Genomic DNA, 26929 nt, shown 5'->3' with positions numbered 1-26929 from the left:
TAATTAGGATCAATCACACCTCCTGAAACATCAAGCGAGTGTTCTGATGCCAACCCTGACCTGGCCCTATTCTTATATATGAGCCTGGCAGTGGAGAAACTTGTAAATCTATTCTTACCAAGGCCCTTCCTTTTGCTGGGATCACTTGCTCATGAGCAGCTCATGAGCAAGTGATCCCAGCAAATCATTTCCAGCATTTTTAGAATAAGCTTGGGTAGGGGCTCGAGCATTCTCAGACAAAGGGACGCCACCCCTGCCTGGGAGCTCTATACTGAGGCCCCCTTTTTTTCCAAGCTATCCTGTCTGGGTTCCTGTCCCTCCCAATAAGCGGCACCTAATACCGCTTATTGGGTTGCTGAGGTTCTCCCTGTGCATCAATCGAAACACGGCCAGCCTGCATTACTACCTTCCTCAAGCCTGGACAGTCCTTGCCTAAAATTAGAGGGAAAGGAGTAGAATCTAGGATAGCCAACTGCATATTGTACTTCTTCCCCCAGTGTTCTAGAACCATTCTAGCCAATGGGTAAAATTTTGTATCCCCATACACACATACCACAGGTACCTTGTCAGTTTTTCCCTTCCCTAAGGGTGACTCACAAACCTGCCTCCATAATTGGCGAGACATTACAGATTGCTCTGCTCCCGTATCCATTAAAGCCCACACCTTTTTCCCCGCTACCAGCACTGGGACTTGACATTCCCGTGTATCCTGTCTGCTAGACCCCCGGGTAATCGTGAAGTCCCTCCTTTCTCTGCAGAACCTCTGAGTGTGACCTGCCTTCCCACACCTATAACATTTCCTCTGCCCTGGGAATTGGTCCTAGGAGAGGAAAACTTGGAATCCTTTGGGGCAGGTTTCCCAAGCCACTCACTGCTCGGTTCTAAGGTGCTCTGTCTAGATAGGGATGCTCGTACAGGGACTGGGCCTTCTCCTCAGCTACCTCTAAGACTTGTCCTAAAATCTTACAATTTTGCCTCTTAATCCATGCTCTGAAATTTTTAGGAACTGCTTCAAGCATTTGCTCCCTAACTATTTCTGTGAACAAAGCCCTAGCATCGTTCAAAAAAGGTTGGAGCCACTTCTCAGCTAACTTAGTGATTCTTTGTAATATGGCCTTAGGTCTTTCCGTGTGAAACATCTGGGTAGCTCTAAACTTCTGCCTGTTGTGTTCCGCCTTAAAGCCTAGATAATCTAGAATGTATGTTTTTACTACAGGATAGCTGCTAGCTTGGTCCGGACTTAGTGTCTGAAATGCAGCTAAGGTTTCACCAGCTAAGCAGGGCAATAACCTATAGACCCATTGCTCCTGAGGCCACCCTGCGGCCACGGCAATTCTTTCAAAAGAGCTGAGAAAGTCATCTGGTGAATCACCAGGCGTTATCTTACACAAGTTCACATGTGTGAGTGGATTAGGTCCTACCAGAGCTAGAACTGGTACGGTCGGTAGCGATTGTCCCCCAGGTTGTAAAGCAGTCTGTTGCAAAATCTGTGTGAAGACTGGCTTGATCCTGCATGGATGCAATTAATTACCCATGCTGTTGCATCATAGACTCCTGGTTCACTTGCCAGCGCTCCTCGCTGGTCTTCAGGATTGCTTTCAGGTCCTCACACTGCCTCTGGTGCTCGCCAGCCAGCGTTGCTAACATCTGTGCTTGCTCCAAAAAAGCAACCCAAGTGTGACTGTACAACAGGAGTGTTCCTCCCTTAGTAGCTTCCCCAGCATCTATGCCTCCCCAACCAGCACCACCTTATATTCACCAACTACCTCCCAGGTACTCTTACTTGAAGTACTGGTGAGTCTTCGCCTGCATGCTGATTGGGTGCACCGCCCATGCTATCTCCGGTCTGGAACTGGTCTCCGGCTCGGTCCACTGCTCCGACTGGAACTGGGCTCCTGCTCAATCTACCATCAGGACTAGAATGCCGCTCCTTTTCTGGGTCTCCTCCTTCCAGTTTCCGGTCACACGGACTCCTCCTCCCGGATAGGCCACAGGACACTCCAGTAGGTGATAAGTCAATTATCCAAGAAAACCAACAGGTAATCAGTTCAACAATCCAAACCAAAATTTAATGATATGTCTCTCCCAAAACAAGTCCAAAAATAAATACAAAAATAAAATGACTTTTTTTTCTATTGCAGTTCCACCGTCTTGCCTGCAGGAGGTGCTATATCCCACTCCTGATACCAAAACTTGTAACCACACTGCAGCCCTAGGTCGGGGCTCAACAACGCTCTCAGTGGTTACCAACAAAAGTATTCTAGCGTGTGACCCGGACTGGAGTCACCCTGCAGGTTTTCCTCAAACACAGTGGTTGGAATTTTTTTTAAAAAATGCAAATTTACTTATCAAAAATATAAAAGTCAGAATGGCCTGAAGTTCAAAGCAACAAAGAAATGTTCAAAACTGGAAACAAAAACCAGGCCAGAGAAAAACTCTGTCAGCCTTCAGGATTTTTATTCCTCAAAAAAACAGTTCTCACTGTGATTCACTCTCTCACAGAGCAGCTTTACACTATCGCTTTCTTTTCTCCCAAGTCTGCTTCCCAGCAGGACTCAGGTAAGTTCATAGCATTCAAAAACAGTTCCCAGAGATATTCCTGTTCAAGCTAATCTCTAGGCAAACATCTACAAAAATAAAGCTTCCAGGCAGTGGCGTACCTAGGGTATGTGGCACCCGGGGCCCATCATTTTTTGACCCCCCCCATGTAAAAAAATATTTTTTGTAATGACCATGCAAAAAAATATTTTTTGTAATGACCATGCAACAGAATAAATGGTCAGAATAGAAACAGGCAGTGAAAATTTTCTTATATTCCAAGTTTCCAAGTTTCCAAGTTTATTATATAATTTGATTAATCGCCTATCTAGGCGATGTACAATTTCATAAATAATCAAATATGGGGAACAAATCAAACAAACAATAACCATATTGAATTAAAAATAACAAATACAAACATAACATAACATAAATTATGTCTGAATTGTCATGACATCAGAAGTACATATGGAGTAGTTGCAGGTGATGCTTGGGACAGTTCTGATTGTGTTAGTTCGGTTTTATGTGTTTTTTGAATAGAAGGGTTTTTATTTCTTTTTGAAGGTTTTGCAGTCTGTGGTCGATGTCAATTGGTTGTAGAGTTGGGGGTCGAGTGTTGCAGCTCGAATGGCTAGGAGGTTGTCGAACAGTTTTTTTCTTTTGACGTTTTTGGTTGGAGGGTGCGTGAGTTCTCCTATGTCTGTTTGAAGTGGATTGAATTATTTAGCTGAAGAAATTAGTTACCCCCTCATCCCACACACATTAATTCTCTTCCATTTTTGTTCCCATTATAAAAAACACTGATAAGTTCCCAGAAAAAAAAAATACATTAAAATAAGAAGTGAAAACAAAGGCCCCTACAGATGAGAACATAACATAAGAATAGCCTAACTGAGTCAGACCAATAGTCCATCATGCCCAGTAGCCCATTCTCATGGTAGCCAATCCAGGACACTAATACCTGGTCAAAACCCAAAGAGTAGCAACATTCCATGCTACCGATCCAGGGCAAGCAGACACTTCCCCCATGTCTTAATAACAGATTATGGACTTTTCCTCCAGGAATTTGTCCAAATCTTTCTTAAAACCAGCTACACTATCTGCTTTTACCATAACTTCTGGCCACCTCATTTTTAAGTTTAGATCTTTCCTTTCAAACAGAGACCTTGCTAGATGTCAAATACAGCACAAGGTAACTTCACATGGACTTAGCTGTGCAGGAAATGTGAATCTCCTCATACACCCACCATATAGTGCAAAAATGTGCAAAGGTCTGTTTTTTCTTTCGATCACTACATAGCCTAATGCCACACAAGCAGCGCTGTTACAAACATATTCTGTAGGTCAATGCTAAGGATAACAAAGTTTCCTTCCTTGGACCAGAAGGAGATATTGATAAACCACTGGAAGAGATCCCAAAACAACACCCAAAGACCCACTCAGTGTGTGAACCAGATGATATTCAACTTCTGCATCCTTTAGATCCCAATAAAGCATCAGACATCATATTAATTAATAATAAACTCGAACAAATCCATCAATGGTTAGATACAAATAGGTTGGCTCTTAACATTGAAAAAACAAAAACATTACTTTTTCCATGGAAAGAAACTCCTAAAATTAGTGCACCTATCACAATAAAAAATATTCCTTTACAATCAGTTAATAGTATTAAAATTCTAGGAGTTATATTTGACAGCAAATTAACCTTTCATGAGCATATAGGCAGTATTGTCAAAGCATCATTCTATAGACTCCGTCAAATTTGATCCTTGTCACAATATCTTTGTTCTAAATCATTAAATATTCTTACACATTCTTTAATAATTTCCAAAATCGATTATTGCAATGCCCTTTTTAAGGGAATTGCACAAAACGAAATAAGACGGTTACAAATAATACAAAATACTGCCATTAAACTAATAACAAAAAAGAAAAAATTTGATCACGTGACGCCACTTCTTAAGAACGCTCACTGGCTTCCAGTAACCCATAGAATAACTTATAAAATATGTCTACTTACCTTTAAAGCAATGCTTTTTAAAACTCCTGCTTTTATCTATAAAACACTGATTCCCTATTCCACAAATAGAATATTGCGGTCTAACGAACAGCATTTATTAACAATTCCATCTCTTAAAATTATAAATACTAGAAGACAATATATCTTTTCTGTTACTGCACCACAAATGTGGAATTCCTTGCCAATCTTGATATTGATAAATTTAAGATTCATTTAAAAACGTTCCTTTTTAAAGACGCCTTTGATTAATAACTTATAATCTGGATCACAATAATTTAATAATTAAAAATTTCCCACCTTATGTTTTTCCCCAACCTTCTTTTATTATATTTTGTAGTTCTTATCCCTTTCTCCTTTTACTCATGTTTTGTTAAATATGTATTTAGGATTTTTTATTCTTTTTTAAATTAATTTTTAAGGTCATGTATAATTAATGTCTTAATTTTTATTTTTTATATTGTAATATTAATTATTTCTATTTATATATATGTATGTTCATCGCTTTGAAAAAAAGACAAAGCGATTAATCAAAAATTTTAATAAACTTGAAACTTGAGTGGAGTGGAAATGGGCCCAGAGTTTGCTCAGCAGAATCTCCCAGACCACCTCTTCCTCTCAACACATTGACACGCTGCCACCATCACCACTAGGAACACCTCACTGGGTAGGCCAGCTATGCTATAAACTTTATAAAACACATTATTATATTTTCTTATAAAGCACATATTTTAACTGAACTCTCTGACATCCTCAGCCTTTCCATTCACAAAAATAGAAGGAAGAAAAGTTCCCATTTTCTGATGTCTCATGTCCCCGGCCTATACAATATTTTTTTTCTGCAGACCCTTCAAAAGTCTGACCAAATCCTCGTTTCACTTGCATTATAAAGTACTGAGGATGCCATCTCTCCCCAATCCCAGGTCCTAAAGTCTAAGAGAGTAGCACAAACTAATGCTGCCAGATTCAGGAAAAAAAATTTTGATTCGATTCAGCCTATTGAATTGGTTTTTCAATTCGATTTTCCTGTCCAGTTGGGTGATTTTTTTCAAAACTCCTGGTGGGTTTTATAGCTTTTTCACTCCCTTTGGCTTCTCCTAACCACACTGGCGCTGTGGTGTAAATAAAATAAAGAAATAAAAAGGACTTTTCCTCTCTCTGTTAAATCCTAGCTCATGTTTTCAGTCCAACACCAGCTCTGGCAGGATACACATTTCAAATCTGACATATTATAATCACAAAACAGAAAATAAAATTAATTTTTCTACCTTTTGTTGTCTGGTTATATTTCAAATCTTGTTGGTCCAAGGCTCTGGTTTTCTTCTGATAACTTGCTTGCCAGGGTCTCCTTCTTTCTGCATGCTAACCATCCATCTGCCAACTCTGTCCTCCCTTTCCATTTCCCTTCCCTTCCCAGGAAGTCTGGTATCTTTCCTTTTTTTTATCTCCCTCCACAGATCCACCTTTTCTTAACTACCCTTTCATCCGGCATCTCTCCCTCCTTCCCCACCACCCCAGAGTCCACCATCTCTCCCTTTCTTTTCCTAATTACCCTACTATCCAGTATCTGTATCCCTCCTCCACACCATCCCTTGTGTCCAATTTCTCTCCCTTTCTGTTCCTTCCCTCCCTAAATTCCATGGTCCATCATCTCTCTCCCTCTCCTCTATTTTCAGACCCATTATTTCTTCCCCCCCAAAGTTTGGCATATGCACGTCTCTTTGAACACCCCCTTCCCTCCGTGTACTTCTAAACCAGGGTCCCCCCCCCAAAGGCCTGTCCCCCCTTAAAGGTCTGCCTGTCCCCCCTTGAAGGCCTGCACCCCCCTTGAAGGCCTGTCCCCCCCTTGAAGGCCTGTCCCCCCTTGTAGGCCTGTTCCCCCCTTGAAGGCCTGCCTGCCTGTCCCCCCTTGAAGGCCTGCACCCCCCTTGAAGGTCTGCACCCCCCCCTGAAGGCCTGCACCCCCCCGAATGCCTGTCCCCCCTTGAAGGCCTGTCCCACCCCCTTGTAGGCCTGTCCCCCCCTTGAAGGCCTGTCTGCCTTTCCCCCCCTTGAAGGCCTGCACCCCCTTGAAGGTCAGCACCCCCCAAAGGCCTACACCCCCCCGAAGGCCTGCACCCCCCAAAGACCTGTACCCCCCCAAGGCCTGCACCCCCCCGAAGGCCTGTCCCACCCCCTTGTAGGCCTGTCCCACCCCCTTGTAGGCCTGTCCCCCCCTTGAAGGACGGCCTTCCCCCCCTTGAAGGCCTGCCTGCCCCCCCTTGAAGGACTGTCCATCCCCCTTGAAGGCCTGCACCCCTTGAAGGTCTGTACACCCCCCCGAAGGCCTGTCCCCCCCCTTGAAGGCCTGACCCCCTTGAAGGCCTGCCTGCCTGCCTGTCACCCCCCTCCCCCTTGAAAGCCTGCCTGCCTGCCCACCCGCACCACCCTGAAGGCCTGATGTCCTGACCCACCCCGAAGGACCGCTCGCCCCCCTGGCCTCCCCGCACCACCTATGAAGCAGCCGCAGCAGGATCGCGACGTCAGCGATCCCTGCGCTGCTTAGGCGCTGCTTCCTGCGCCGCAGTCCCGCCCCTCATCTGACATCAGAGGAGAGGCGGGACCGCGGCGCAGGAAGCAGCGCCCAAGCAGCTCAGGAATCGCTGACGTCGCGATCCTGCTGCGGCTGCTTCACAGGTGGTGCAGGAAGGTCAGTGGGGCGAGCGGTCCTTCGGGGGTGGGGGGGACTGAACGGCAAGGCCGGGAGCACCCTCTCAGGGCTGGCACCCGGGGCGCACCGCCCCCCCCCCCCCCCGCCCCCCTCCCCCCTTGGTACGCCACTGCTTCCAGGCTAAAACTGTAGCAGGGCTGGGTAAAGAGGAGTCCACTAAGTTTGCCTTCAAAAGCACACAAGACAGCTTTCAAACTTCCCACCCGGTTGTTGGCAAACTTCTCCCCACTCACTCTTAGCTTATCAAACAATTGTCCAGTACAGAAAAAACTTTGTAATGTAATGTAATGTAATGTAATTTATTTCTTATATACCGCTACATCCGTTAGGTTCTAAGCGGTTTACAGAAAATATACATTAAGATTAGAAATAAGAAAGGTACTTGAAAAATTCCCTTACTGTCCCGAAGGCTCACAATCTAACTAAAGTACCTGGAGGGTAATAGAGAAGTGAAAAGTAGAGTTAGAGGAAAAATAAAAATAAAATAAACATTTTAACAAGACAGCATTGATCTAAATACTTTGGAAGGTAGAAGAGAGGAGAGAAAGGAATAGAAGCAGAAGGGGGAGCCGTTGAACAGTAGAATTCTGGAGAAATTTAAATGATAGAAATAGAACAAAACAAAGACAAAAGGCAAAACAATAGATAAGATTAAAGACAAATCATAAGCTGGAAAGAAAAATAAAATAAAACTTTGTCTTCAATCCACGGTTTCAGCGTCAGGACGTTTCCAGAAAGGGCTTCTTCAGGGAAGAGACTTGGCAGACAGTCCCAGGATGCCTATGTCTCCTCCCCTGCGATGTTCTCCCATCCATGCATTCCCTCCCAGACACACTGCCCGTGCCCCAGCCGCTCCAAAGAGGCTGCCCCATATGAGGCCCACGGTGAATGCAGGATTCTCTCCTCTGCGGGAAAGCCGCCCGGAGCCGACAGTCGATTTTCTTAGCGGATTGCATGGGGGGAAGAGTTCACACTCTTGGTAGGATCGGGTCTGTGTGCTCTCGGTGGTTGTGGCTGGTCTCGTTGCTGCTTAGGTGTAAAAGCAGTTGATCTCCACTGCTGCTGATATTTAAAAGCAGGCAGATTGATCTCTCCAATGGACTGCAGGGGGAGGAGTTCACACTCCTGGCAGGATCGGGTCTGTGGGCTCTTGGTGGTTGCGGTAGGTCTCGCTGCTGCTTGTATGTAAAAGCAGTTGTTTTTCTACTGCTGCTGATATTTAAAGCAGGTAGATTGATCTCTTAAACAGGATATAGGGGAGGAGCTCACATGCCTGGTTGGATCGGGGCAAGGGCTCCTATTATAGGCTGCTTAGGTGTAAAAGCAGTTGATCTCCTACTTCTGATAATATTTAAAAGCAAGCATATTGATTTTTCCAACGGAATGCTGGGGGAAGAGCTTACTTGTTTGGCTGGATCAGGGCAAAGGGCTCTCGGTAGTGGTGGCTGGTCCTGTTGCTGCTTAGGTGTAAAAAACAGTTGATCTTCCTAGTGGACTGCAGGGGGAGGTGGAGCTCACACTCTTGGCTGGATCGGGTCTGTGAGCTCTTGGTAGTTGCGGATAGTTCCGCTGCTGCTGAGGTGTAAAAGCAGTTGATTTCCCACTGTTGCTGATATTTAAAAGCAGGTAGATTGATCTCTCCAATGGACTGCAGAGGGAGGAGCTCACATGCCTGGCTGGATCGGGGCAAAGGGCTCTTGGTAGTGGTGGCTGGTCCTGCTGCTGCTTAGGTGTAAAAGCAGTTGATTTTCCTAGCGGACTGCAGGGAGGGTGGAGCTCATATTTTTGCAGGATCGGGACTGTGGGTTTTTGGTGGGTTGGTCCCGTTGCTGCTTAGGTGTAAAAGCAATTGATCTCCCACTGCTGCTGATATTTAAAAGCAGGCAGATTGTCCAGGGAGAGGGGCTCTGCACTCAAACTGCCATCCTCCTCGCCTCCTTTGTCAGTGACTAGGAGCAGGAAAAGGAACCTAGCCACAAAAATAAGAGAAAACCCCCCCACAGTGATTCAGCACAGGCTTAGAAACAGGAGCTGCCAATCCTCTTGGCTTTCCTTGCAGCTTTATCACATACACACTGGTTCATGCTGCAAAAGGTGGTGTGGACCCCCAGCTTCTTCCACACCCAGGTCTAAGGCATTGTTCTAGCTTGCCAGACATGCCTTACTTGGGAAAAGCCTCTTGTCTTCCTCTCACCACCCACCAAGAGTAAACTACTGACTTTTAAAAGGGGAGAGGCCACGCCCTGCTCTAACTGAGCCTGATCTCACCTGGGCTCCTCTCTGGCTCCCCCTGGTGGGCAATGATGAAAATCCAGGGACCAATGCAGGCACGGAGCCTGACTGGTCACAACATCTAGTAGAGAGAGTTTATAGATTACATTGACCATGTGATGAATGTCAGATATATGCTATCACATTTACAGTTTCAAGCTTTACAAATCCTGTGAACAACAGGAGATATAGGTTGCATCACCAGACTTTATGCAATTTGGAGTTTATAGTTTATTGCATTCAGTGCCTGTGTTTGAAGCCACAAAGAAATGAAACCAAAAAGAACTTAAAAATTAGAATGAGTGAACACAAAAGTGTATTGATGAGAGAGAAGAGGGAAACACTGTTTACAGCTGAAACATAATTTTCAGGACTTAAAATGCTTTGCAATAGAATAAGTACCTTCATATTCTTGGGGTGGAGGTTAGAGAATGACATGGGGATAGGTACATGTGGTTAATCTTGGGGCAGGCATGGGGACGATTTTGTAGAGACAGAGACAAACTGTGGTCCCATGTTGTTCTCTAGGAATAATATCAATATGTAAAAACGTAACCATGTTAGACAACTGGCAACTGGATTCAATGATTTTAAAAAAACTGCAGAAGCTGCTTTTGGATTTAAATATGCATTCTGACATTCTGACTCGGAATGGTCCTGTTCAGCAGTACTGCCCAGTTAAGAGCCATGGAATATCTCCTGCTAACCTGTTCTGCATGATTTAAACAGGCAGGAGCCTCTTGCTCATTTAGATTCTTTTGAAAATTGGGCCCACAATAAATGAAATTACTTCCCAATTTACATATTTTGTAATATGGTAAGGTAATGTATTTTCCAGACTTACCTAAGCATGTGGGTTGGGCTGACCATTTCCCTTCAATACAAGCAACTATTCTAGACCCTTCCATTAAGTGGTAGCTGTGACATCTGTATTCCACAGAAGAACCTGGTTTGTAACTTGTCAATAATGGATCAAGAATATCTCCATTTTCAAGTGCAGGGGGAGGTCTACAGTTCTCACTGCTAGCTAAATAAAATAAAGATAAATAGCTTCAGGATATACAGTCATAAGATCTGTGAGAAGTCAGAGATAGTGAACCATAGGAAGCAATAATCAACAATGATTTTCAAAGTCATATAACCATTAGCCTGTGAGCCTCTGTCACTTTGAAAACATGGATATATTTTAAACAATTATGATGGTGTTTGATTACTTCAGAAAATAATTTGTACAGTCAAATCCCTCAAAAACCATTTAAGGATTTTTCCCTGAATATGCTAAATGAAATAAATGACTAATATTATATGGAAATTTTACCATTTTTACTGATAGAATTTTTTAACGGAATAATGTCTTTTTTGGAAAATGGAGGAAATTTAAACCTTGGGCTAACTAATTTGTTGTTTTAAAATTGTGAATGCAAATGGACTTATCTACCCAGTTTAGTCCCACTCTAAATCTGGCATTGTTATTTTAGAGAAGTGCACTTTTGATCAAATCATTAGCTCTGTTCTTAGCAGATGAATATCATTTCATGGGTACAATTTCATTGTGATATTAAGCTACACAAACTGGTATAAAATATCCCATTTGGCTAGATATTCAAATCAGATTTAACTATATTTAATCTTACAAAGACTACTATGTAAGTAATCAGATTAATTTATGTTTTTGGCATTTATGTACGTTTCTTTAGCATTAGTATGTATGCTAATGCTAAAGAGCACAGTTACTTACCGTAACAAGTGTTATCCAGGGACAGCAGGCATATATTCTCACATGTGGGTAACGTCATCTACGGAGCCCCGATGCGGACAGCATTTCAAGCAAACTTGATTGAAGATTCAAGCTTGCTGTGCTGCACCACGCATGTGTGCCTCCTGCTCCACTAGAGGGTGCATCCCCTCCTCGTGGTCTCCAGTTCACATATCCAGCAAAGAAGCCAACCCCGGGGAGGTGGGCGGGTTGTGAGAATATATGCCTGCTGTCCCTGGATAACACCTGTTACGGTAAGTAACTGTGCAGGCATGATATTCTCACATGTAGGTGACCTCCAAGCTAATGAAAAAGGGGCAGAGGGAAGTTGGCAATTTAAGAAAACAGATTACGTAAAACCGATTGGCCAAACCGGCCATCGTTCCTGGACAGTGTATCCAGGCAGTAGTGTGAGGTGAAAGTATGAACCGAAGACCACGTGGCAGCCTTGCAGATATCCTCAATAGGCGTGGACCTGAGGAAAGCTACCGAAGCTGCCATCGCTCGGACCTTATGTCCCGTAACTCGACCATGCAGCGCGAGACCAGCCTGAGCGTAGCAGAAGGAGATACAAGCCGCTAACCAGTTGGACAGGGTGCGCTTGGAAACTGGGCGCCCCAACCTGTTAGGGTCAAAGGACAAAAACAATTGGGGGACCATCCGATGAGATTGAGTGCGTTGAAGGTAAAAAGCCAACGCCCTCTTGCAGTCAAGAATGTGGAGCGCCACCTCTCCAGGATGAGAGTGGGGCTTGGGAAAGAACACTGGTAGAACAATGGACTGGTTGAGATGAAAATCAGACACCACCTTAGGTAAAAACTTAGGGTGAGTGCGGAGAACCACCTTGTCATGATGGAATACAGTGAAAGGTGGGTCCGCCACCAAAGCCTGCAGCTCGCTAACTATTCGAGCAGACATGAGGGCGAGTAGGAAGATCACTTTCCAAGTGAGAAATTTAAGATGACACTTGTCCATAGGCTCAAAGGGGGGTTTCATCTTTTGAGCCAGGACCACATTAAGATCCCAAATCACAGAGGAGGTTTGAGGGGAGGGTGAACATTCACAAGACCCTTCATGAAACGAGAAACCAAGGGATGGAGTGAAAGAGCCTTCCCTTCCAGGGGTTGATGAAAGGCCGCAGTCGCACTAAGGTGCACTCGAATGGAATTGGTCTTCAGGCCAGAGTGAGATAAATGGAGCAAATACTCCAGAACCAAAGACACAGGGACCGACACCGGGTCCTGGCGGTGAGAGGAGCACCAGGATGAGAATCTAGTCCACTTCTGAGAATAGCAGAGTCTAGTCGAGACTTTCCGGGAAGCCTCCAACACTTCCCTGACCGACTGAGATGCAGGGAAGGAAGTCAAGGGGAAAGAAACAAAGCAGTCAGATGAAGAGACTGAAGATTGGGATGTAACGGTGAACCCCGACCCTGAGATAGCAGAGAGGGAAAGACAGGCAGAAGTAGAGGATCCCTGACACTGAGTTGAAGTAGTAGGGAAAACCAAGGCTGGCGGGGCCATCGAGGAGCGATCAAGATCAGAGTGGCCCTCAGCGATTTTAGATGAACCAGCATCCTCAGAATCAGAGGAAACGGCGGGAACGCATAGAGGAACTTCCCCTCCCAATCTAGGAGGAAGGCATCAGCCTCAAGGCGGTCCAGGGAGTATATCCTTGAACAGAAGAGAGGCAGTTTTTGATTGTCAGGGGAGGCGAACAGATCTATCTGGGGAGTCCCCCACGTGTCAAATACCTGTCGCAGCACCTGAGAATGCAGGGACCACTCGTGTGGCTGGAGGAGGCGGCTGAGCCTGTCCGCCAGGCAGTTTTGTTCTCCTTGGATGTAAATCGCTCGAAGGGAGATGTTTTGGGAGACCGCCCACTCCCAGAGCCGCAAGGCCTCTTGGCAGAGGGACCAAGACCCTATCCCTCCTTGTTTGTTTACGTAGTACATTGCCACTTGGTTGTCTGTGCGAACGAGAACCACCCGGTCGTGAAGCAGGTGTTGAAAGGCCACTGCGGCGAGGTAAATGGCCCGAAGCTCCAGCACGTTGATGTGGCAGCGACGGTCCTCTGCAGACCACAGACCTTGAGTGCGGAGACCATCTACATGAGCCCCCCAAGCGTACTCCGATGAGTCCGTGGTTAGGACCTTGTGGTGCGGAGGGGCGAGAAAGAGCAAACCCTTGGAAAGATTTGAAGAGTCGGCCCACCAACGGAGCAATCTTTGCAAGGAAGGAGTCACTGTCATGAGGCGGTTGATTGGGTCCCGATCCTGATGCCATTGTGATGCCAAAGTCCACTGTGGTAATCGCAGATGAAGGCGGGCAAGCGGGGTAACGTGGACTGTGGAGGCCATATGGCCGAGGAGCGTCATCATCTGTCGTGCCGAGACCGGGGTCGATCTCGAGACTTGGCTCAGATGTACCAATGCCTCCCGACGCTGAGGAGGGAGGAAGGAACGAAGACGGACCGTGTCCAGCACGGCCCCGATGAATTGTAGGGACTGAGAGGGGCATAGCTGGGATTTGGAAAGTTTATCTCGAAACCCAGACACTGAAGAGAAGTAATAGTCTGTCGGGTCACTGAGATAACCCCCTCCCTGGTCGGGGCTTTGATCAACCAATCGTCCAGGTAGGGGAACATCTGCAGACCCTGGGAGCGCAAGGCAGCTGCGACCACTACGAGGCACTTCGTGAAGACTCGGGGGGACGAGGACAGGCCGAAGGGGAGGACCCGGTATTGTAGGTGGAGGTCCCCCACCTGAAAGCGGAGGAATCTGCGACAAGCAGGGTGCACCGGAACATGGGTGTAGGCCTCCTTCAGATCTAGGGAGCTGAGCCAATCGCCCTCGTTGATCAGGGGGTAAAGAATCGGAAGGGAAAGCATCCAAAACTTTTCCCGCATCAGAAATTTGTTCAGGCGCCTCAAGTCCAGGATCGGGCGCAGGTCTCCCGTCTTCTTCGGTACCAGGAAGTATCGGGAGTAAAACCCTTGGCCCTTTTGATTTTGGGGGACCGGTTCCACCGCCCGCAGGCGAAGGAGGTCCTGTGCCTCGGAGAGGAGGAGGGACAACTGCGCTCGATTGGGAGGACACGCACTCGGTGGGCTGTCGGGAGGAACCTCCCGAAAGTTGAGCGAGTACCCTGATGAGATCACGCCAAGGACCCATGAGTCCGACGTTATGACTTCTCAGCGAGGGTAGTAGGCTCGCAGGCGGCCCCCGATGGGAAGGAGGCCAGGCGGAGGTGCGGAGGGGGCCCGCCCCCGTCCGCTCATCCTGTCAAAAGGACGGAGACGACTTCGCAGGCGCAGTGGGCTGTGATTTTGGTGGAGCCCTAGAGTGAGCCTGGGGGCGTTGCGGCGGCGGTCTGGAAAAGGCCGGGGTAGACTTCTGGGGGTAGCGGTGAGGCAATCCCCGAAAGGGCGAGAGGCCTGCGGTTTAGGTTTTTTCCGGACAAGAGACGCGAAGGAACGTTCGTGCTCCGACAACCGTTTCTTAGCTGCCTCGATGGTGTCGTCAAACAGTTCCTTCCCGACGCAAGGGAGGTTAGCTAACCGATCTTGCAGGTTAGGGTCCATATCGACGAGCCGTAGCCACGCCAGTCGGCGCATGGCCATCGCGAAGGCTGCGACCCTGGAAGACAGTTCAAAGCCGTCGTAAGCAGCATGGAACAAGTGCAGTCGGAGGTTGGAAAAATCCTCCAGGAGGAGGCCAAACGCTGCCTGACGAGGGGCAGGTAAATCCCCCGAGAAGGAGGCCAGCAGCCCAATGAGGTGTTTCAGGTAGGAGGAAAAGGTGAAAGTGTAGTTCAGGACCCTAGAGGCCATCATAGAGTTCTGATACAAACGGCGTCCGAATTTGTCTAGTGTCCGGCCTTCGCGTCCCGGAGTAACCGCCGCGGACACCCTAGAGGGGTGAGATTTCTTTAGAGAAGACTCCACCAGTAAGGATTGGTGGGACAACTATGGTTGCTCAAACCCCGGGCAAGGCACCGTTCGGTACTTAGACTCCATTTTAGATGGGACCGCCGTCACCATGTAGGGAGTCTCGAGGTTCCTGATAAGGGTCTGCCGGAGTACCGGGTTCAGCGGTAGCCGGAGGGACTCTCGGGGCAGGGAAGGCATATCCCGCTCCGCCAGGTACTCCTTGGAGTACCTCGAGTCAGATTGTAAGTCCAAGTCAAGGGCACGTCCCACCTTCGTGAAGGAAGGTTGGTGGGATCCCGTGGCCCCTTGTGGGGACGGTGACCGTGAGCTACGTTTCACCGAGAATGAAGGGGAAGCCTCCCTCAAGTAGCGAGGTTCTCGCTCGGACCCTCGATCCGACACCGGGGACGCGCTATGGAAACGCTCCGGGGTCGAGGACCTGCGTCGCCTCGAAGAGCCCCTCGGGGACGCCGCCGGGGTACGGGGTACCGACCGATGTCGGGTCGGGGACCCCTCCCCGGACTCCCTCGGCGAAAGCCTAGAGCCTCGGACCGGAGCCCCAGACCGAGGGGGAGTCAGTAGAAGCTTTGGGTTAGTGAGAGACAGCTCGGTAACACGTAGCGGTCCCCCCGATCAAGTCGAGGGGGAGCGGCCTCGAGCCGGAGGGGAACTCCGAGCCTTTTTAGAGAGGGGCTTCAATCTTCGTTTCGCCCCGCGGAGCTCCGCCGGGGACGCGCACCTCGAGTGCTTCGGAGAGGAATCCGAGGAAGAAGAGAGGCGGCGAAAACGGCGCGCTTTTCCCCGAGGGGTCTCGACGCGTTGCTCAGGCTGGTCCGGCGCACGCAAGGTCAAGGTCGAGGCTGGTTGAAGGTGAGCCATGGCAGCGGATAGCTCCGTTGTGATCATTGCTCGGAGCAGCTCCTGGAATACCGGCACGTACAGCATCGACGGCATGTCCGAGGCCGCGGTGCACTCCACCGGGGGTGATCTCAATTCAGAGCATTCCCCAGTGGTGGAAGCACGTCCCGAGGTCTTCGGGGGTTTCGCCGGGGCCGTGTACAAGGAACTCCCCCCTTGTCTGGCCATTGTCCCCGAGGTTGGCTTCTTTGGAAGTATGGAACCTGAGGAAGGAAGAGGGGACTTACCCGGGGCCGAAGACTTCAGAGAGCTCGGGGTCTTCGAAGTCGAGTCCTGAGGCGGGGCCGAGGTACCTGAGGCCGAGATCGAGGCTGGGGCCGAAGCCGGGGCCGATCTCGAGGCCGAGGTCGAGGGTTGATCGGCAGCAAATAGGTCCGCCATGCGGGCCCGTCGGCGGCGGAGCGCCCGGTGTTGGAAGGTTGCGCACCAGGGGCAAGTTTCTGTTGGATGATCAGCCCCCAGGCAGAGGATGCACCAGCGATGCGGGTCTGTGAGTGATAGAAGACGCTTGCACCCGGTGCACTTTTTAAAGCCCGTAACGGGCCGGGACATAGGAAATCCAGGTGACCACGGCCAATCAGGCCACGCGGCCGTGACGACCCGGGAGCCCCCGGATCGCGAGAAAAAAGCGCGAAAAGTGCGATGAGCAGGAAGAAGAAAAAAATTTTGTACGCACAGCGACTTTTAACGAAGAAAAACAATAAATCGCGGTGCAAAGAAGGCACTGAGGCAGAGCTAAGAAAAAAACGTGTCTTCTTAGCACAGCGGAAAAAAACGAACTGGAGACCACGAGGAGTGGATGCGCCCTCTAGTGCACAGTTCTTCAACCGCCGGTCCGCGGACCGGTGCTGGTCCGCAAAAAAATCTTGCCGGTCCGCAAAGGATTCGATCCCCGCCGCAATGAAAGGCCGGCATCAGCTGACTTGCAACTTCCTGTTGCAGTCGCTGTGCCGGGACTCCTGTCTTCGCCGTGACTCCTGCCTTCCACCGTGTTTGCTTCCTGCCTTGTCTCCGCACCTCCAGACCAGCAGCGGCAGCTCTGTGTATTTTTAACTTCGGCACAGAGCTGCCCCTAAGCAGTAGTTTAGCACGGTTTCATGAGGCAGCCTCGGGGCCTTTGCTAGGCCAGCCCGCTTCGATGATGCGATGTGGGCCGGCCTAGCAAAGGCCCCGAGGCTGCCTCATGAAACCGCGCTAAACTACTGCTTAGGGGTAGCTCTGTGCCGAAGTTAAAAATACACAGAGCTGCCGCTGTTGGTCTGGACTCTTGGGTCGCTGAAGGAGGGCAAAGAGCAGCTGTCCTAGAGGTTTCCCTTCCTCTCGCCTTTGCAGGTCCCTTTTTTTTCCTTCAAACGGCAACAGGCCCCAGCATCGATATCAATCAAGTAAGTTCCACTGTTCCTTGCAAGCGGTTCTGCTCAGCCAAAGCTTCCCCTCTGACATGAGCCACCCTCAGGGGAAAGAAAGTGACCTGCAAAGGTGAGGGGAAAGGGGGGAGAGAGAGAGAAGGGACAGATGATGGAATGGAGGAGATGAGAGAGAGAAGGGGACAGATGATGGAAGTGAGAAGAAGGGAGAGAGCAGAAGGCAGATGGATGTCAGTTGAGAGGGGAGAGCAGATGCTGAATGGAAGTGGGGAAAGAACATATACTGGATGGAAGGAGGAGATAAATAAAGGGGGAAGAAAATAGTAAGATAATGGAGGGGTGAGGGAAAGGGGTGACAAGCTGTGGATAGACACAGTGAAAAGAGGGAAACGGGACTAAATAGTAAGAAAGAATTTAATTTAGATGGAAGCAGAAAATAGAGAAGGAAGACCAGAGAAGAAAAGGGAAGAGAGAGCAGATAATGATATCAGATCTGAGTGGACGAAATGAGAAGAGAGAGATGCTAAAAACCACAGGGGGGAGGGAAGGACAGAGATGCCAGACCATGAGGGGAACAGAAGGAAGATGATGGATGCCAGCCCAAATTGGGGGGGGGGGGGGGCAGGAGGAGAGATGGCAGGGAAAGACAGACAGTGAATGGAAGGGGCAGCTGCTGGACTGAAGAGACAGAGAAGGTTATCATGCCACTGTACTGGGCCATGGTACGCCCTCACCTGGAGTATTGCGTCCAGCACTGGTCACCGTACATGAAGAAGGGCACGGTACTACTCGAAAGGGTCCAGAGAAGAGCAACTAAAATGGTTAAGGGGCTGGAGGAGTTGCCGTACAGCGAAAGATTAGAGAAACTGGGCCTCTTCTCCCTTGAGCAGAGGAGATTGAGAGGGGACATGATAGAAACATTCAAGGTACTGAAGGGAATAGACTTAGTAGCTAAGGACAGGTTGTTCACCCTCTGCAAGGCAGGGAAAACGAGAGGGCACTCTCTAAAGTTGAAAGGGGATAGATTCCGTACAAACTTAAGGAAGTTCTGTGGTAGAAAGCTGGAACGCTCTTCCAGAGGCTGTTATAGGGGAAAACACCCTCCAAGGATTCAAGACAAAGTTAGACAAGTTCCTGCTGAACAAGAACGTGCGCTGGTAGGGCTAGTCTCAGTTAGGGTGTTGGTCTTAGACCAGAGGGCCGCCGCGTGAGCGGACTGCTGGTCATGATGGACCTCTGGTCTGACCCAGCAGTGGCAATTCTTATGTTCTTAGGGCAGACACTGGCTGGAAGAGAGTGAAAAGGCAATGAAAGCAGAAACCAGAGACGACAAAAGGTAGAAAAAAATAATTTTATTTCTATCTTGTGATCCAAATATATCAGATTTGAAATATGTATCTTGCTAGACATAACTGGGGAGTGCAAAGCCCAGGCAGTGCTTCTTTAGCTTCCATCTGGCTTAGGGCTCTCTCTGACCAGGGGGCAGTTGCCCTAGTTCCACTCCCCTAACACCATTCCTGTCATGTGTGACTGTGGTATTCTGTTACATGATATTTGTGTAGCATTCTGTAATAATTTGGCTTATTCAGTTTTCTTGATAGTAGAGGGGATATATGTGAAGGGGAGGGGAGACAGGGGTTTTGTTGATCTTTGCCCTGTATTATTTGTATTTATAAAATGACAATTGTATAGAATATTGTTTCTTTTTATACTTTAATAAAATATGTTCAATATAAAATCATAACTATTTGAGGCTTGTGCAGATGGGATCAGATGGTTTGTGGGACCGACCTCGCGGGGACGGGGCGGCGATGGTTTTTTAAAAAAAATTTCAGTCTTAGTAGTTTGCCGGTCCACGAAATAATTATTTTATTTCCGCCGGTCCATAGGTGTAAAAAGGTTGAAGAACACTACTCTAGTGGAGCAGGAGGCACACATGCGTGGTGCAGCACAGCAAGCTTGAATCTTCAATCAAGTTTGCTTGAAATGCTGTCCGCATCGGGGCTCCATAGATGATGTCACCCACATGTGAGAATATCATGCCTGCTTGTCCTGGGATAATAACATCTATCATTTGGAGGGGCATAATAAAAAAAAAACGTCTAAGTCCCCTTTTGGCCTAAGGCCTTAAACGTTGAAAGTAGAAGCAGGGAAAATGTCCATAATTAAAATAAACATCCAAATGGAGGTTTCTTTGATAATGGCCTGCCTCTACATTCAGACCACCACTACGTCTACATTTATACCCCCACGACGTCTACACTTATACCCTATAATGAACCAAAAAAAACGCCTAAGCCTCAAATGTCCAACACAAGGGCTTTTAGGCGAAGGAGGAGCCAGTCCTTCGCCTAAAAGCTGGATTCTGTAATCGGTGTCTGTCAAAAACAACACCGGTTACAGAATCCACACCAACCCCCCCCCCCCACGACATCGGGGCAGGAGGGAACCCAAGCCCTCCTGCCCCGTGGCACCGCCCTCCCCAATTATGTTCGGGGCAAGAGGGAGCCCAAGCCCCGCAGCACCCCCCAATTATGTTCAGGGCAAGAGGGAGCCCAAGCCCCGCAGCACCCTCCGATTATGTTCAGGGCAAGAGAGAGCCCAAGCCCTCTTGCCCCGCAGCACCCACGGCACCCCCTGATTATGTTTGGGACAAGAGGGAGCTCAAGCCCTCTTGCCCCGCGACACCAGCACCCCCCGATTACATTCGGGGCAAGAGAGGGCCCAAACCCTCTTGCCCTGGGCACCTGCAGCACCCCCCGATTACGTTCGGGGCAAGAGGGAGCTCAAGCCCTCTTGCCCCGCGGCACCGGCACTCCCCGATTATGATCAGGCCAGGAGGGAGCCCAAGCCCTCCTGGACTCTCACCCCCCACCCCCCTACACGATCGGGCAGGAGGGAGCCCAACCCCTCCTGCTCAGGCAGACCCCCTACCCTCCACCCCCCACTACAATATGGGCAGGAAGGATCCCAGGCCCTCCTGCCCTTGACACAACCCCCCCCAACAAACCCCCCAAACCCCCAATCAACCCCACGCTGATCCGTGACTCCCGCCGACCCCACAACCCCCCCACCCCCAATCCCATCCCCCATACCTGTAAAATGTTGTCCGGACAGACAGTGCCAAACCCGCCCATCTGGCAGGCCAGCCGGCTGCAGAATAGGGCTGGATTGGCCCAGGCGTCTGAAACCCTGCCCACAGGTGGGGCTTAAGACTCCCGGGCCTATTCTGATTGGCCCAGGTGCCTTAGGCCCCACCTGTGGGCAGGGTTTCAGACGCCTGGGCCAATCCAGCCCCATTCTGCAGCCGGCTGGCCTGCCGGATGGGCGGGTTTGGCACCCGTCTGTTCGTCCAACATTTTACAGGTGGGATTGGGGGTGGGAATTTGTGGGGTAGGCAGGGGGTCACGGGCAGGTGGGGGAGGCCAATCGGGGGTTCAGGGGGGGCGGTTGTTGGGGGGGTTATGTCGAGGGCAGGAGGGCCTGGGATCTCTCCTGGCCATAATTGTGGGGTGCCGTATTGTAGTGGGGGGTGGGGGTAGGGGTTCCGCCTGGGCAGGATGGGTTGGGCTCCCTCCTGCTTGATCGTGTAGGGGGGTGGGGGGTGAGAGGCCAGGATGGCTTGGGCTCCCTCTTGGCCTGATCATAATCGGGGGTGCCGCAGGAGCCCGGGGCAAGAGGGCTTGGGCTCCCTCTTGCCCCGAACGTAATCAGGGGTGCCGGTGCTGCGCGGCAAGAGGGCTTGGGCTCCCTCTTGCCCCGAACGTAATCGGGGGGGGGGTGTCGGTGCCGCGGGGCAAGAGGGCTTGGGCTCCCTCTTGCCCCAAACATATTCGGGGGTGCTGCGGGTGCCCGGGGCAAGGGGGCTTGGGCTCCCTCTTGCCCCAAACATAATCGGGGGTGCCGGTGCTGCGGGGCAAGAGGGCTTGGGCTCCCTCTTGCCCCGAACGTAATCAGGGGTGCCGGTGCTGCGGGGCAAGAGGGCTTGGGCTCCCTCTTGCCCCAAACATAATCGGGGGTGCTGCAGGTGCCCGGGGCAAGGGGGCTTGTGCTCCCTCTTGCCTCGAACATAATCGGGAGTGCCGGTGCTGCGGGGCAAGAGGGCTTGGGCTCCCTCTTGCCCCGATGTATCATTGCTGTAGGGGGTAGGCAGTTTAATCTATACAAAAGCGAATAGAAAATAAGTAATCATTGTGGCGGGGCCAGGGATAAGCCTAGCGCTGGCAACCCGGCTCCCGCCCCAGGCGCAGGACAGAGCGCTCCCTGGAGGACTCCCGCTGGATAATTCCAGTAGAAAATACAATACACTGCTCACTTTGGAAAGTTCAGACTTTTCTTTTTATTACTCCCCCCCCCAATTCAAGGCACTGGGTCTCAAATAGTCCCTCTTGGCTGAGTGGACTTGAAACAAATAATATATCAGCAATGCTTCTCCTTTATAAGAGAGTCCAGACTGCTGTTCAGGCAGATAAACCAAAAATAAACAAAAACGTTTTTTTCTTCAGTTTCACCAATTGTGCCTTCAGGAAGCTTTTCCCACCTGACCCGCCTGAAGTACAATGCCCCCACTACCCTTATGCTCCTGGGGTAGGGGCTGGGGAACCATCCACCCTTTTCTGATTGGTTTAAGTCCCCACCCAAAAGTTCCCCTATTCAGGGCTATGTAACGTCAGGTCACTGAATTCCCGTTCAGGCTTTTCTCGGAAGTTAATTAGGGTTCCCACCTCCTTCACTCTCTCTGCAAGGCCCCTCTTTCACTCTCTCTGCAAGGCCTATCCCTCGGGCTCTAATTGACACATTCACACTTCCTTACAGTCCTGCCTAAGGGAGGAAGAACGCTGTCACATCATATATAAAAACATAAAAGAGAAAAGGACCCGATGACGAGCTGACACGTAAAACATAGAGCAATGAGATTTTATTAAGCTCTAAGTAGTGCCGCTGAAGATCCTGTGAATAAGATATATTTATAAGGGTTGCGTGCAAAATAGTGGAGAAGCTTACTATTTTGATGACCAATGCTATAGTAACATACATAAATGAAACTTGAACTTACCAGCACAATGAGGAGGTGATGGCCATTTTCCCATTTTACAGGTAATTCCTTTAGATCCAGTTATATTGTAGCCAGGGTGACATCTGTACTGCACTGTATCTCCACTGTAATACATCTCAGATTCTATATGTGCCTCACCATTTTCAGTTTGAGGTGGCTGCTCACATTTGACCTTTTCTTTCATTTCTGAAAGCTCATCAGAATATAGAAATATTTCAGAGAATCACTGGTAGAAAATGAACATTCAGGAGAAATCCAAGACCTTAGGTTCTACTGTTTTAGATAGCATGTGATGCTTAGGCAGGCTTTTACAAAGCTGTGCTACCATGCAGTGCATGCTAACTGGGGAATTCTATAAAAGGTGCCTAATTTAGACCCTCCCCTTTTACTAAGCCATGGTAGAGATTTCTACCGTGGCCTGGAATGATAAGTGCTGGCCCATGTGTGGGCAGTGGCACTGCATTTCCAAGGCTAATTTTTCCAATGCTAGCTTATGCAGATACTTCCTGATATTCACCTTGGACCTTCATGAAACAGTCATGTGGGTCCAGCTGCATATGGTGACAAACCCATGGCCAGCTTTGTCTCTGTGATGGATAAAAGCAAAGCACGGTCCCTGGTCAGGAGAGCTTACCAGGTTACAAGTAAGGATATAGAAATGGCTGACTACCCCTCAAACAGTGAGGTAGAGCAGGAAGGGTATGAGCCTAAGAATATCCAGCAGAGTGTGCCATACCAGAATAGATACATCAGAAAGCCGGTTAAGACTTTTACTGAGAAGTGGATACCTAGCCCTGCAGGGTATTCTCACTATCAGCCTAGGAGAAACCAGAGTTATTTCCCTAGAGATTTCTAGCCCAACCCCCCTGCTCCTAGGAGAGAGGGGTGGGGCTATGAAATACGTAAAAGCAGAGCCCTGAATCACAGAGTAGGGGAAAGCAGGGACGGAGGCACAAAGGGCAGAGATACAGAAAGGCACGAGCAGCAGAGCAAGCAGGAAGGTAAGGGGAGGAGTCTCTCTCCTCAGCCCCATAGCAGTAAGGACGTGGATATGGTGGAGGACTTCCCTAACTTGAGCCCAGCTACTGAGAATCTGGCAAGAGCTGAGGCAATGGACACAACTGAATTGCTTCTAGATGCCAACTGTAACCCAGAGGGAATGGAGGTTAGTCCATAAGCTGAAGGGAAGCAAGGAAGCTGTCTAAGTCTATCTAAGCTGCATTTGTGTGCTGGCTCTCTGTAACCAGAGACCAGGTGTCACTGATTAGCGAGAGAAGGGAAACCTCTCTGTTTTTCTCTGAGACATACCAGAGGTTTTGTTTGCTAAAAGAACTGTATCTTTGATCTTGTAAAGCCATTGTAAAGCCTCTGCAAAACTAACAGATTATCTAAATCCCTGCTGTACTCGGCTGAAAGCTCAGCTGATGCTGATAAGCTCTATTGAATGGCAGAGCTCAGAACGGAGTCAGAGCTGGGCACTGAACACTTTACCCTGCAAGGTTAGCTGGGGAGCTTGTGCCTGTATTTCCAAAGTTTGCTACTTTACTTGCCTGCTATGTTTATGCAGTTTTTGATTTCATTGTTTTGGAATTTATTTTCATGGCATTACTGTTCATTTGAATCCTGGTGAAGAGGACTAACTTTAAAGCAGAGAAAGTACAGGGGAATGCAACTGTATGCCATACTTGGACTTTAGGCCATTCTGATAACTGTATGATATATTTTTACTTGGTGCCTGATTTATGCATATCCTGAGGATGGTTGACGGTGTTCAGACCCCCTATCAAATAAAGCCTATGAATGAGAATTTGAGCATACCTGAATTGTGTCGCCCTTTATTGGCAAACATATCTCAGTGTGGCCTGGGCAGACTAGGCAGGAGCCTAGGTCTGTTTTACCTGAAAGGCTTTCCTCTTTCCTGGGGAAGCCACACCAACACGGCTAAACCGCCTGCCGGCCTGAGCAGGGGATAGTTGTGTGACAGTATTAGACAGGACCCACGTAACATTTTTGGATTTTATTTTTTTAACCCTGTCCCCCCTCCCAGGCAGCCCATAAAGCACTATCCTTCCATCCCCCTCCTCTCAGATGGTTGCCTTGATCAAGCCCCTCCGAATGCCCCCTGCTCTATCCCCCCATCTGGGAAAGTCCTGGGTAAGTCCTCCAAGCCTACCTAATGTCCTTGGTGGTCTGTGTGGATTGTTGGGAGCAAGAGCAAAGACCATTTACTACTACTGCTACTACTATTTATCATTTCTATAGTGCTACCAGGCATACGTAGTGCTATACTGTATATCAAACATGAAAGAAACTCCTGTTCCTTGTGGTTTTCCCTGAAAAAATGGCTACCATGGTAGCTCACAATACTTCACAGTACTATGAGCTGTCGTGAGTGGTTGTGGTAGGCACTTTTTCAAGGAAGCTGCAAGGGGCAGGAGCGAGTGACCCTGCCCCCAAAGATATAAGATATAAGATATAAGATAGGACTGAGGGAGGCCTACCTAAACTATGTGGGGGACATTTGGGGGGGTGAGGGGGGTCTTGATCATGGTGGTGGGCTGGGTGAAGGAAGGAGGTAAGGGGGGGAAACATTGTCAAGTGGATGGAAGGGGGATTAAGCAAATAAAAGTTATGCAGGTGTCAGTCAATATTCAGTTCTGGCACCCGCATAACTAAGCAGCCATTACTCAAAGCTTTTGAGCTGTCCTAAATTAGGTGCTCACACTGCGGGTGCTCACACTGAATATTGTTGGCATTCAAATAACCCTGGGTTCCTCCCTAATGCCACCTCCTGTAATGTACCTGACATTCTCCTTTTTATGTGTGGTGGTCAGAAGCGACATTCAGCTGTACTGCCTGCTTTAGTGTCGCTGAATATATATCGGGGGTTTGGCAACAAAAAACAATTTAAGTGGACAGGAGCCTCTTCTGCCAGCATAAATCATTTTGAATGACTAGAATGTTTCTTCTAGTGTTAATCAATATATTTATTTGTTTAAAAAATTTCTATTCTGCTTAAAACCTAAGTGGATCACAATTTACATACAAAATAAAAACAATACCATAGACTCATTAACAGATTAATCATCCATACAATTTCAACATCAGAGGGCTACCAGTTTAAAATTATGCCTTCACAAAGAGATGCGTTTTCAAAGATTTTTTTTAAAGCTCTTCAGATCTTGACAAAGCCTCAATAACCAATTTAAATCATTTAGGAAAGAAATTAAATTTACTGAAAATCTAAATAACTTTCAATTGAATCCTACTAAATTTCCTTTTGGAATAGTTTTTGCCAGGAAACTGTCATCAGAATTAGAGAATACAAAGTGAATTAAACAGTTACATACCAATGCAGCTAGGGAGTGATATCCATTTTCCATTGTCACAATGTATTTTGTTAGATCCTTTAATTTCATAATTATGTTCACATTCAATATGTGCCGTATCTCCATTATGGTATGTTCTTACACTTGGAAGCAAATTTGCATGTGGAAGCTGAGGTGGAGGAGGACATTTGTTTGTTCTGTCTTTAAGGGAATCAATAGACCAATAAATAATCCAAAATAAAAAGAGACATCAAGGTAGAATCATGGAATTATTATTTTTCTAGTGCTTTTTATCTGATTATTAGTACAGATTTGGTTTTATGATAATGGTGTACAATAATTATATATACAAATACATAATGACCAGGCATTCTTTTTGCATACTGTTGTGCCAGGAGTAAATCAAATTTGCCTACATTTGCATACTATAATTACCCTGTAAACCAGAACTGTCTGAAGGTCTGGAGAACTAGGATTATATAGTTAATTTAGGTTAGAGTCTATTACAATATTTGATATGACAAAATATTTTTATCAATTAGCTATAGTTCTTCTGAACTCTTGGACAAATGACCCAAATATCATTAATTTAGGGGGATGGATTGAGACATCAGGGTTTTACTTCCATTGCTTTCAGTGAAAGTAAAATCCAGATGTCTCTGTCTGTCCTCCTTATTTCCATTGCTTTCAGTGGAAGTAAAATGCAGATGTCTCTTGTCTGTCCTCCTTATTTCCATTGCTTTCAGTGGAAGTAAAACTACCGTCCTCCTTTTTCTGGAGCCATATGGTTAATACATGTTATCTGCTATAGAACTCATCTTATTCCTATGGGCTCTGTTGCAGATAACATGCTAATCTTTAGTAAACACACTTTTAGTTCTTTCCAGCTATATGATTTTGCGTTAATGATTTAAGATTAAGAACAGTTACACTCTGAAATAGTCTACAATTTCAGTCTACAACTTCAAGCCCTTCTTTAGATACATGAAAGGGAAAAAACCTGCAAAAGAGGCAGTGGGACCCCTGGACGACCA

General features: G+C 48.0%; 1 protein-coding gene across 1 annotated transcript in view; it reads right to left on the bottom strand.

Moving 5' to 3' along the window:
* Window positions 1–26929, bottom strand: part of F13B (coagulation factor XIII B chain) — a 228854-nt gene that overhangs the window by 54978 nt on the left and 146947 nt on the right. The window contains exons 7-9 of the mRNA XM_033962281.1: window positions 25917–26096; window positions 22567–22752; window positions 10384–10566 (exon numbers count right to left, since the gene is read on the bottom strand). Of these exons, the coding sequence (XP_033818172.1) occupies window positions 10384–10566; window positions 22567–22752; window positions 25917–26096 (549 nt within the window). The remainder of the gene's footprint in view (window positions 1–10383; window positions 10567–22566; window positions 22753–25916; window positions 26097–26929) is intronic.

Source organism: Geotrypetes seraphini, chromosome 10, assembly GCF_902459505.1.
Source record: "Geotrypetes seraphini chromosome 10, aGeoSer1.1, whole genome shotgun sequence".
Taxonomy (NCBI): Eukaryota; Metazoa; Chordata; class Amphibia; order Gymnophiona; family Dermophiidae; genus Geotrypetes; species Geotrypetes seraphini.
Note: the sequence above shows the minus strand (reverse complement) of the source record. Positions and strands in the feature narration are given on the sequence as shown.